This window comes from Orycteropus afer, unplaced genomic scaffold (assembly GCF_000298275.1).
Source record: "Orycteropus afer afer isolate SDZICR_OR568_19922 unplaced genomic scaffold, OryAfe1.0 scaffold00327, whole genome shotgun sequence".
NCBI lineage: Eukaryota > Metazoa > Chordata > Mammalia > Tubulidentata > Orycteropodidae > Orycteropus > Orycteropus afer.
Window position 1 is genome coordinate 2,837,346 of NW_006921914.1, and position 13,085 is coordinate 2,850,430.

Below are 13,085 nucleotides of genomic sequence, written 5' to 3' on the forward strand. Positions count from 1 at the left end.
CTTCTCCTTCTCCTCTCCCCTCCTCCCAGCATGTTTGACCAGATGGAATAGAAATCAGGTCAAAATGAGTATCCAAGGCAGCCTGCACTGGGGAGGGGAGTGGAGGGTGGGGCAACAGAAGCCATCAAAGGGTTTGAAGAGGGTGGGGGCAGAGAAACAAGGTGTAGGGGAAATGCCACTACATTTTTATCTTGGCAGTAGTGGTTGGATATCATATACAGATTATACATAAGTGAATATGCTCTTGCTTTTCTTTACTTCTCATGTATATGCTTATATATTTGTGTGCGTGTGTGCACCTTAGGTATTTTTTTTAGCTTTCCCTTTCCTTAGGGACAGTATCCTTCTTCAGTATGTGTAGACTGGCAAATTGCAGATGCTCAGTAAATATTTGCTGGTTTCTGTCTCAGGGTTTGAGCTGATGCCCCCTAGACCCTGCTCAGCTGCTTTAGAGGCCCTCCAAGCTGTACCCTAAGGACAGTATTAGGCTCTGCAGGTAGTTCAACTAAGATGGAGTCACTGGGAAGCTTCCTGGCAGCTTGGCAAGTACTCACAGGATTGGCCACAAATGGGTTTACAGTAGGCTTTTCCTCAGGAGTGAAGCTATCTACTATAGTCTAATGAGAGGCAGAAGAGGCAAATAGGAAGATTTCATATCATACCTAGGAAATTATTTAAATAAGTATAATTTAATACAGTAGTACAGAACCATTGTGTGTGTGTGTGTGTCTGTGCATGACTTCTGTGCTCCAGGGCATCTGGAGGGAATGGAAAGACTACATCTAATTGGAAAAGCAGACTTCCCAGTGGCATAGGCTTGAAGAGAATTTTCAGACTGCCTTTTTCCAGCGTCCCTTCCTGCATTATGTATTGGGCCACAGTCTGAAACTGGCCACGCTGCATAGTTCCTGGGCTTGGTTCAGCTTTATTCTTGAATGTATAGGAAAGGGGGGAAATGCATCTCTAGTACAAAGAAGGTGCTCAATATATATTTGTTGAATGGATGGGTGAATGAATGAATCATTGTTGTACTGTTTTGGCTGCTTACCACCCTTCAGATTTCTCTGATTGGTTCTTGATTATGCAGTTCAGGAGCCATTTTTTTTTTTTTTTTTTTTGCTTCTTAGAAGAGGGCCACACACCCACAGAACCTCAACCCTAGATCAGCTGGGATGATTTCTGGAATTTTCTGTTTTCCATTTAGTAGTGATTCCTCTGCATTGATGGCATTAGTCATGTATTGACTGCAGTGGTTTTTCTTATAAGACATCAAAGTGTTGTTGCTTTAAGATTAATTGTTCTTTAAAACCTCACTGTGAGGTAGATTCATTTGATTTCATTTTACTGATGGATAAACTGAAACAGAGCAAGTTTAATGACTTACCCAAAGTCATAGGGTAAGATGTTGTTGGGGCAGAGTTAGAAACCAAGTCCCATGACTCACTATTCCAAGTAGAGAGGTGATTAATGGTTTCTACTTTGTTTTGTTTTTTGGATGGCAGAACCCACACTTGATTCTTGAAACTATCTGGAACATTCTTGTTCCTTTTCTGTACCAGTTCAACTACATCAATCCATATTTTGGGGGTTTTGTTTTACTTGGAAACTGATTTTTCAAGTTTAGATTTGTGTTGTTGTTGTTGCTTTTCTGACTTTTCTTTTTCTTGTTCTAGAATCATTAGTGTTATGCATAGGGGTGGTGAACCCCTCCATGGAGAATTGCTGATGAAAACCAACCAGCCAAATGACTATGTATTTCTTTCCTGTCTCTAGTGGGGAAGCCAGGAAAGGTTAGTGGAAAGAGTACAGGCTTTGGAGTCATACATCCTTTTATTTGAGTCCTGGCACTCTTGGTGTCTCAGTTTCTTCATCTGTAAAATGGAAATTATAATACTTATGTCAGAAGGTTGCTGTAAATATTAACATATGAGAGAATCTAGTATAGTATTTGCATGTAGACAGTGTTCAAGAAATGCCCTTGGTGAGGTGATGATGATAATTGATTCCGTTTTATGTGATGCTTTCCTGCCTAAGTTGAATGTCTAGTTAAAAGGAATGAAATCAGGTATTTAGAAGAGCAAGATGGTATTCTCATGAACGCTGCTGAACAGACTTTTCTACAATCAGCTAACACCGAAGAATCTTCACTTGCTGCTGTGGCATTAGCACAGTGGATCCCATGCAGAACTTCCAGAAGCATCTCTGAATAACCTATTTGCCATGTGATACCCTATATATCCTGCAAATCTGAAAAGTGTCATTTTGGTGTGCTCTAAATCCCATGTGAACCAATCACTCCCTTAGCTAAACGTCATCATGAATTTACTTGAAATTCAGAGATGGCACTTACAAGTGCTTCTAAATAGTTTTCTTTGTGTAACTGGGAATGGCTGACTTGCTCTAAATTTGGTATCATCCTTGTTGTAGCAGTGTTTTCATCCTGAAAGCACAAGAGGTCACCTGTGAAAATACCAAAACCCTGTCACAATGATTTTGGCCCTGAGGACAAGTGGACAAGTCCCTGCTTCTTTGTATCTCCTCATGGCCCTTAGTAAAGGTTTGTTGATTTGGTTGATTTGCTTACCTGTAGTTAAATGCCATTCTGCTTGTGTAACCCTGGGAAATACCCCTGATATGTTTGGGAAATTTATTTAATGTTCATAGGTCATTTTTCTTGTTTCCAATCACTGATACTTATTGTTGTTCAACTAGATAATAGGAGGCAATTCACTGGTGCTCAGAACTGCTTGTTCTCTGAGGTGGAACAATATGTTTATCTACTCAGAGAGGAAAAATGAGACTCTGAGATATGAAGGGATTTTGCTTAGTTCGCACAGTTAGCTATCACAAGTGAAACTATACATTAGAGTTTATACCAGAGAGCTTGTGGTTTTTCAGTTTGGCCAACAGCTGTGTTCATTTCAGACCAACCTTTGACTTACAGTACAAGCCACACTAGGATAAATCTGAGAAAACAGACTTGCTAACCTCCTATCAGGTGATCATTATATGCCAGTAAAAAGTAGAATTACTTAAAAGATGTCTGCCATTCATTTGAATATTTGTCAATTAAACATTCTATGGCTTCTGTTATGTTTAAAAAAGAGGATCTATAATTGACGTATGGCTTTTTTTTTTTCTTATGGAGAGTCACACTTGAGTCAGTAAATTGGGCAGCACTTATGTAGGCTTAATGGTTTAAGATAGCAACCAAGCTGAGATTTTTTTAGTCAAAACATGCTTTTATCAGTGCCCTCTTCTGCTTTTATTTTCTTATCTTTCTTTGTAAATTTTATTGAAGTATAAGCATATATACTAAAATATGCATATGACATAAGCATATAGCTCAATGAATTTTCAGTGTATTGCTGTGTAACCAGCACCCATATAAAAAAACAGAACATGACCAGCACCCCCGAAACCTTCCTCATAACCCCTTCCAGGTAGTACCCCCTCACAAGTAATTACTCTTTTGACTTCTAACATCGTAGGTTACTTTTGCCTGTTTTTGAATTTTACATAAATGGAATTATACAGTATATTAGCCAAATTATTTTTTTCTCTTACCTATGTGATATATGTGAGCTATGGGACGTAATGGATCTAACTACTTGCCCTCTGTTTCCATTTTGCCCAGTTAGCTGGCTTGGGTCAGTTATTAGTTGTAACTGAAGATGAATATCATTATATAGTTTTGAGCTGTTCACATTTAATGTCATTGATATGATATCATGGACCCTGGAATGTTGTGACAAATAAACAACAAGAGGCGTGACTAAAGAAAGGCTCCATATGCTTTTGACTCACGTCTGAATCACATCTCTTTATACCACCAGAATGGACCGGTTTGATTCATCACTATTATCATTAAAATAATTACTGTGGCTTTCAAATGTATGGATTTCTAATTGTGTGGTTTATTAATGATAAAATGTGTGTGTGACTCTTGGTTGATGCTATGATGCTATGCTTCTTTGGCTGATACTCCAAAATGTTCTTTTAATTTACACAAAGAGAAACAGAGGTAACGAGCTTTTACTAACTCTCTAAGCAATTTAGGGGCAAAACTAAAATTGGAACTTAGCTTATTTTAAGAGTCTCAGCCCAAGAATATGATTGCCTTTGATTGAAGGGATTTGGAACGTTTGGCTCTTTCCTGCTTCCATCCCCTATAAGGAAACTATGGTGCATGATCTGGGTATTACAGTAAAAAGGAAACAGACTTAACTATGAAATTCAAGAGGCTTTAGGAGTGAGTCAGTCAATTCTCTTTACTCTTATCATCAGTACAATTAAGTTCTATAGACCCAGTTACTATAGTCTCCAGATATGTGACCATTCAAATGTTAGAATTGGGATGGCCTAGACCAAGCTTAATTAATGATGGAGTTTGACACGAGTAGGATTCTTTTGATGCCCCCACCCTACTCCACAGGGGAAAAAAATAAAGGGCTTCCTATAATGTCAAGGGAGCTCTGGTAGCTTAGTGGCTAAGGCACTTGACTGCTAACTGGAAGGCTGGTGGTTCAAACCCACCAGCCACTCCTCAGAAGGAAGATGGGGCAATCTACTTCCGTAGTGATACTGCCTTGGAAACCCAAGGAGGGGTCTCTATGAGTCGGGTCTGGCATATAACAACAACAACATAATGTCAAGACCCATCCAAGCTGAGCCCCATCTCTAACAAACTAAATATCCCCTGTCTGAAATCCTGGAGAATAGATGTTATCTTTACCTACTCAGCTTTGAACTAAAAATTTGATGAAATGGCTTATCCACATGCAGTTTCCTCTTGAGAAAAAGAAGAAAGAGGCTACAGCTGTATAAAAATATCCACAGCTGCAATTTAAGAGGTTAGCTAAAACAACTGAGAAAGTAATATTCAGTTACACCAAATGGAGAGAAAAGACCACTGAAGTCATAAAAACTTGATTTAAAGACTTGGAATTTGGCCTTAGGGCTACTTATTCCACTATAAACCAAACCAAACCCACTTGCCATGGAGTCGTATCCGACTCATAGTGACCCCTCCTTGGGTTTCTGAGGCGGTATTACTATGGAAGTAGATTGCCCAACCTTCCTTCTGAGGAGTGACTTGTGGGTTTGAACAGCCAGCCTTCTGGTTAGCAGTCAAATGCCTTAGGCGCTACGCTACCAGAGCTCCACTATAGTTTACATAAAAATGTATTCTTGAATGATGGGTAGTTAAAAACAAAACAAAACAAGCTCAGTGCCATCCAGTTTATTCCAACTCAGCAACTCTATAGGACAGAGTAGAACTGCCCCATAGGATTTCCAAGGCTGCAAAATCTTTATGAAAGCAGACTGCATCATCTTTCTCCTGCAGAGCGACTGGTGGGTTCCAACCTTTTGATTAGCAGCCATAAGCCTTAACCACTGTGCCTGTTGGGTGGTTAGAGCATTTCCCAAATCAACTCAGCCAGCATCTGGAAGTCTTCACTCAGAACTGACTGCAAGAAATTCATCTTGCCTCCTGTGTTCATCATGTGAGAAGCTTACACTTAGGATTTAGGAATTGCCTCATGGGAAGTTTTGTGTTGTTAATTAGAAATAGTTCTTACTTAAAAATATTAAGGAAGTCTCCTGGGTCTGGATAACTTTCCCTAAAGTCCCCTTGCTACCATCACCAAAGTGCAGAGGGGGAGGGAGCAGGGAGATAGTATCTAGATTAATAGTGAGAGAAAAGGGACAACAGGCTTCTCTCTGTCACCAGGTTTCCTATCCTCTGACTGAGTCTGGCTCTGTTAAGCCCAGGGCTACACTCCACCTACTGGTCAACCTTTCTCTATATTTCACTCTGAAAATCCATAATTTTACTGTAACATGGGAAGAGGGAGGAAGAACCACTACCACTTTGTATTTCCTATGTTCTCAGGAAGGAGCTCTGGTAGCATAGTGCCTAAGGCACTTTAACTGCTAACAAGAAGGCCGGCGGTTCAAACCCACCAGCCACTCCTCGGAAGGAAGGTTGGGCATTCCTACTATCGTAGTGATGTTGTTGTTGTTGTTGTTATGTGCCATCGAGTCAAATCGTAGTGATACTGCCTCAGAAACCCAAGGAGGGGTCGCTATGAGTCAGGGCCGACTCGATGGCAAACAACAACAACAATGTGCTCAGGAACAGTGCATGGATTAGGAGGAGGTGAAATATTAAATAAAGTCAGGATCTGGCAGGGCCAAGAATAGAGATAAAAGAGTGAGGCAGGGCATGCAATTGCAGGGGCAGATCCTACCTTTATTTAAAATTTTGAAATTTTGTTCATCATGGATATTATTTATGATTATTAAGTTTTTTGGCATCCCCTTAAATTTTGTACCAAGGCAAGTAGCCTCACTCGCCTCACTTAAGTCCTTGCCCTGCTCAGGAAACTGAAGCTCAGAGAATTTAGGTAATTTGCCCACAGACATTCAACTGGAAAGTGATAGAACTGGGATTTGAAATCCATTCTATGTGAATCCAAAACCCATGCTTTTTCACTAAAACATCAGTCTTTTAACAGTCCTCAGAGAGGATTATCTTGTGCTACTCATGATAATTAATCCATGAAATAAAGGTGCATTCACTTGTCCAGAAGTGAGGAAAAATGACTTAACATTTGTTCGAAACCTAGAGTGTGTAGAAATCTATTCTAAGTGCCAGATGCTCTGGGAGGGTGAATTGGCCTTCTGCCCGATTCATATACTTGTGTTGCATATGGTGCTTTTGACTATTTTCTTTTTGAAACTCCTCTTGGCCTCCATGGCCCCATGTCTCTTGGTTTTTCACCTACTTTGTTCTGTCTACTTTGTGGACCCTTTTCCTCTCTTCATTGCTTAAATGTTCTGCCATACAATTTTTATCACTGCAATACTCTTTCCTGGGCAAACTTGTCCATTCCCACAGTATGTATTGATGACTATACATTCTGTGTCTTTAGCCCAGACCCCTCTTACTAAGCAGCCTACCAGACATCTCAACTTAGATGTCTTCTAGATAATTCAACTTAAAAAAAAAAAAAACCACCAAATTGAATTTCTTATTCCCCTTTGCTTCCTGCCCCTCAACCTCTGCTGCATTCCCAAATGTGGAGAATGGTAACACCCATCTGCCCAGATACCCAAGCTAGAGACCTGAGAATCTTTCATGACTCCTCCCTTCCTCTCAGTGTCAACATCTAACAAAACACCAAGTTCTCTTGATTTTGCATTCAAAGTATGCTAAACTCTGATGCCAGCCCTTCATCCTCACTGTGATTACACTAGTCCAGATCTCTAACCTGGTTTCCTTGCTTCTAGGCATGCCTCTCCCAATCCACCCTCCACACTACTTCCAGAGGAACCTTCCTAAAAACCAAATTGATTATGTTTCTCTTCCTTGCTTAGAGGATAAAGTCCAGAGCCATAGCACAACATATATAACAATAACCAAGCCCACTGCCATCTAGTCGATTCTGACTTAGCAACCCCCACTGGATTTCCAAGGCTGTAAATCTTTATGGAAGTACATTGCCTCATCTTCCTCCAGTTCTCTGTAATCTGATTCATATCTACCTCTCCTAATATCTCATCCTCCCTAACTTGTGCTGAACTGTGGCAGTGTCATCAAGATACCAATCTATTTTGTGCTTCAGGATCTTTGCTCATTCAGCTGCTTCTGCCTGCAATACCATTCCCTCCCTTACTGATCTTGCAAACACCTTCTCAGATCTCACTCTAGCTTTTGTCAGCCTTCAGCTAGGGAGATTTTGACCACACTCCCTCTGGTGTGCCTTCACTGTATCCACGACATAATTTTATCTAGCAGCTATAACACTTTTTTGCAGTTATGTATTTATCTGTTTTTCTCCTTATAAACTTCAAGCTTCACGAAGGCATGGGCCTTTGAAAGACTGATAGCCAGAGCAACTAGTACAGTGCCTACCACAAGGAGGCATTTAATAAATGAATGGATACTTATTGAAAACAAAACAGTAAACAACCCAAGAAGACTTGTTAAAATCTCATCAATTTGCTTCAAAATGAGGATCAGGATAATCTGAAATATCTATTACTCTAAATGCAATGTAACTCTTTTACTTTGTAATATGTCCAGTAACTTGCATCTTTATCCTGTGATGTCTCCCTTTGGACTACCATTAGTCCTTGTGCATACTTCTATTAAATAACACTAACCATGCTGCCTGATAATATTGTTTACGTATCTGTTTCCCCTCAGTAGACCGAGAGCTTCTTGACCCTGTCTTATTCATCTCCATATCTCCAACGCATGACACATAGTAGGTGTTCAATAAATGTTTCTTGAATTAAAATGAATAAACTTGAACTAATCAGGGTAGTGTTTTGTAGAGGTCTGGAGGTTAACCTCAGTGAACATGAGAATGATTTTGTCATACTATATTTAAAAAAAATATCAAAGGAATTAAATGCATATACATTTTTATTTTTTCAGTTGCTTAGTAAACATTTAAAAAAAAAATTCATGGATTCCACAGATGTAAACTTCAGCTCGGCTCTTTTCTGAATTATCACAAATTCCAAATTAGGGGAGTCCAAATTACTGAAGTTTTATGTACTATGCCTGGCCTGTTTCATTTTGGTTGGTACTCATATGCACTCAGGTTTGGACAAGGCAAGCTCTGGAAAATGTGGATGTCCTAACACCAGTTTTTATGGGCCCAGTGAACTTTTTTTGTAAATTCTTAGAGTTGTTTATGATAATTAGATTTTTTTTGTTTGTTTAACAATAGAAAAAATTTTTTCTTTGCCTTATTCCATTTGGTGTTGTCATCCACCTACCCAATGCTGTCCAGTTGATTCTGAATGAGAGAGACCTCCATACGGTTTCCAAGGCTGTAAATCTTTACAAAAGCAGACTCTCTCATCTTTCCCCTGTGACCAATGGCATCTGCGGGTTCAAACCTGGGACCTTTTGGTTAGCAGCCCAATGCCTTAAACCCCAGTGCCACCAGAGCTCCTTTGGTGTTGTTCAAAATGAAAAACCAAACTCTGCTGTGGAGTCAGATCCTACTCATAGCAACCCCTCCTTGAGTTTCCAAGGCAGTATCTCTATGGAAGTAGATTGCCCAATCTTCTTCCAAGGAGTGGCTGGTGGGTTTGAACCACCAGCCTTCTGGTTAGCAGTCATAACCTTAACCACTGTTAAGGTTTAAATCACAGAGATTCTCAGGAGTTTGCTCACTTTGATTATATTATTAGTTACAAGGCTTTTATTTGGGAACTCTGGTGGCATAGGTGCCTAAAGCATTTGACTGCTAACCAGAAGGCAGGTGGTTCAGATCCACCAGTCACTCCTTGGAAGGAACGTTGGGCAATCTGCTTCCATAGTGATGTTGTTGTTATGTGCTGTCGAGTCAGCCCTGACTCACAGCAACACCACCTTGGGTTTCCGAGGCAGTATCACTACGGAAGTAGGATTGCCCAACCTTCCTTCCGAGGAGTGGCTGGTGGGTTTGAACTGCCAGCCTTCTGGTTAGCAGTCAAGTGCTTTAGCCACTATGCTACCAGAGCTCCTTCCATAGTGATACCGCCTCAGAAACCCAAGGAGGGGTTGCTATGAGTCAGGTCCGACTCCATAGCAGTGAGTAAGGCTTTTATTGAGGGACACAATAAAGAAATGTGAAGACTCTTGGCTGGTATGGAAGTGGAATTGTGGGGACGAAGGTTATTGCTTGTGTTTTCTTCATTCTAGTGTTCAAATCATGGTTAATGCAGTGATGTTCTTATGGCATTTCCACTCTAGAAACGTGCTTACAAGAGCTATGTGAGAGCCCTTCCTCTACTGAAGAAAATGGGGATCAATTCAATCCTTCTCCGCAAAAGCATTGGAGCTCTTGAGGTGGCCTGCGGCATCGTCATGACCCTTGTGCCCGGGCGTCCCAAGGATGTGGCCAACTTCTTCCTGCTCTTGCTGGTGTTGGCTGTGCTCTTCTTTCACCAGCTTGTCGGTGATCCTCTCAAACGCTACGCTCATGCCCTGGTGTTTGGGATCCTGCTCACCTGCCGCCTGCTGATTGCCCGCAAGCCAGAAGACCGGTCTTCTGAGAAGAAGCCCTTGCTTGGGAATGCTGAGGAGCAGCCCTCCTTATATGAAAAGGCTCCTCAGGGCAAAGTGAAGGTGTCATAAGAAAATGGAAGTGCAAAAAGTGGACCTTCCAGGCAGTTGCCTCCATGACACCCAGGAAGATGTCAGTGTGTGTTTCTTATTTGATTTGTCTGTCTTGGGGGAAAGGGAAAATATAATCTGCAAGTTAATGACCCTATTGGCTTGTGTACATCTATACCATAAAATGACCCCCCCACGTAGACCTATGTGCACCACCTTTAATCACTCTGGGGCAACTCTCACATCTTGCTGCATGTAAATGTATTTGGCTACTGAAGTGTGTTTGTGGGATGGACTCCAGCAAGCATGTGACTGTAAGACGATGTGTGGGAATATGTATTTACTGTGTGTGTATCTACGCACACACGCACGTGTGGATGAGAAGGCTCTGGTCTTGAACTAATCCCACACAGATATCCTTCCCTTTATAGACTGATTCCAGCAAAGGCAGAATAAAATAAACTTCATATAAAGAGAACTCTACTTACATCGCAAAAGAAGTGATGTATTCCCATGGAGGGAAATCCCTCAGTAGATTACTCTGGAAAGTTAAACTCACCACTTTAGGAAACGATTCCTTAAATCTGAGAAACTGAGTTATATGTAAAATTACTTAGGCTCTATGGCAAGTAGTTTAAATTTTAAATACTCCATAATGAGTTTAATTAAAACAATGGATCCATGCTGTTGATAGTCTAAGTCTTCAAGTGATAAAAGAAAAAGTTTCACCTTGCCTTTGTCCAAGTCCCTGCTACTAAGCCCTTTTACTTACACTTTGAAACTGAAGCAGTAAACTTGTTTGTTACCCTACATCTTTTTTGGATTTTCTCAAGCCAAAAGCTGCTGCTGTTCCACTAGTCTTAGCGGCTAACCAGGATTTGACAGCTGCTCCACTGTTGTGGTTGAGGGAGCAAGGATTAGTACTGCTAGAAGTCTGTGAATCTCAAACCCTAGCTGTTCTCTTGAATCATCTGAAGTTTGATAGAGGAGGTGTATCCAGTTTCCCTGCCAAACAAACTCACTACTCTGAATGATTCTTCCCTGAATCTTCCCTAGTGTAAACGGAGTTCCAAATCACCCCCAGGGTTGTCTTCTCTACACCCCTTTGTCATGCCGGTAGGTGGGGTTCTTCTGAGGGAAGGACATTTAATAGGGGTTAGTTGGATTGAGCAGTATGAATATTTGCTTTCTTCATTAAATACTGCTGTTTCTTCTCGTTAGATGTGCTTTGATGGTTTTAATATTATTGTGCCAGGGATGGGGAATGGGGTGGGGGGTTGTATGTGGGGAGAGTACGAATTATTGTATTTTCTTCAATGTTATTGTTCTTGGTAATTGATACCTGTCTTTATTTCTCTCATTCTTTCAAAATAAAAATTTTTGAAATTTGGAGGAAATTGTCTGGACAAATATTGAAAATCTGGAAAGAAAGTGTCATATCAAGGGATTTAGGCTCTCTCTTTTTTTTTGAAATCTGGGTGAGGGAAGAAAAGAGAAGGAGGAGAATAAATCAACTTTCCAAACTTATTTGAATTTCCCATACTTTTTTGTGATGTCAGCAAAGACAGAAAATCATAGATTTGAGATCCCAATTATAGTTTCTAGGTTTGAGGTGTCCTGCTTCATTAGATGATGCCAAGGGAAGGTATAATGATTTTAGGAAAAATTGCAGGTACAATATAGTGAATCACTGGCTCACTACATATGTGTCTTCAAAGTGGCACAAATTACACTTGCACTGTCACAAACCTGTCATGTCAAGAAAGTTATTTCACCAAGCAGGGCCCCAGCTTCAGCTACAAAAAAAGGAGGGAGTTGAAACCTTAAAATCCCTTCCAATTTACATTTCTTTGAGTCTATGAAGTGAGTAAAAAAAAAAAAAAAAGATTCTAGACAAACTTTGTTTCAGTAGATAAGGGAGAACAGCTATTATTGAACTATTTGAAGGGTCAACATTGTCTCAATTTCATTCCAGATTATATAAGAGTATATGAAAGTACTCTTTAAACCACATAAATGTAAGAGGTGGTAAACAGTCATTTCTACTATAGGTTTTTCAAATACATCAATTTAATCTTTGGTCCTTCATGTCTCCAGTTAAAAACAATCTAAACTCAAGGAAATTGGAATATTCCAAGCAGTCATTCTGTATATGCATGCAGGGAGAAAATTCTGTTTCTAAAAACAAGTGGCTCAAAGTAGGCTAGTAACAGTTGTTAAAAAATAAACATTTGAATTAATTCAAAACAATAATATAATATTGTTTCATGATTTAACACGTTGTCGTTAAGTGCCTTGGAGTCAGACCCAACTCATAGTAACCCCTCCTTGGGTTTCCAAAGGGTTATCACTACAGAAGTAGATTGCCCAATCTTTCTTCCGAGGAGTGGCTGGTGGATTTGAACCGCCAGCCTTCTGGTTAGCAGTCAAATGCCTTAGGCACTATGCTACCAGAACTCCTATGATTTAATGTACAATTTGTCAATTAGAAGAGCACCAGTCTACCCTGTGTGTGTAAAATGAAGAAAAAAACGTTCGGAGGATTGGCGATTTCACAGAAGCCTAAATATTTTTTTTTCTTTATGAATACAAGTTTCCACAGCGACCACATACTTAATAGTTACTGACTTAACACTAGCAGCCCCTGATAGCATAGTGCCTAAGGCATTTAACTGCGAACTAGAAGGCTGGCGATTCAAACCCACCAGCCACTCCTCCTTGGAAAGAAGATGGGGCAATCTACTTCCGTAGTGATACTACCTTGGAAACCCAAGGAGGGGTCACAATGAGTTGGATCCGACTCGACAGCAGTGAGTTTTTTGATTTAACATTAAAAAGTGCTGGAAATTTGGCCCTTTACCTGTTTACTCAACAATAGCGGGTTTGGGTTACCCCTTTGTAGCTATGAGACCTCTTGAAATTCAAATCAAGGATGTGCACTGTTTTTGTGAAACCACGAGGT

The 13,085-nt window shown here is 40.3% G+C and overlaps 1 protein-coding gene across 1 annotated transcript in view; it reads left to right on the forward strand.

The window, feature by feature from the left end:
* TMEM35A (transmembrane protein 35A) overlaps nt 1-10,144 on the forward strand; it is an 11,629-nt gene extending 1,485 nt beyond the window's left edge. The window contains exon 2 of the mRNA XM_007952179.2: nt 9,761-10,144. Within this exon, the coding sequence (XP_007950370.1) occupies nt 9,761-10,144 (384 nt within the window). The remainder of the gene's footprint in view (nt 1-9,760) is intronic.
* Nucleotides 10,145-13,085: the final 2,941 nt, after the last annotated feature.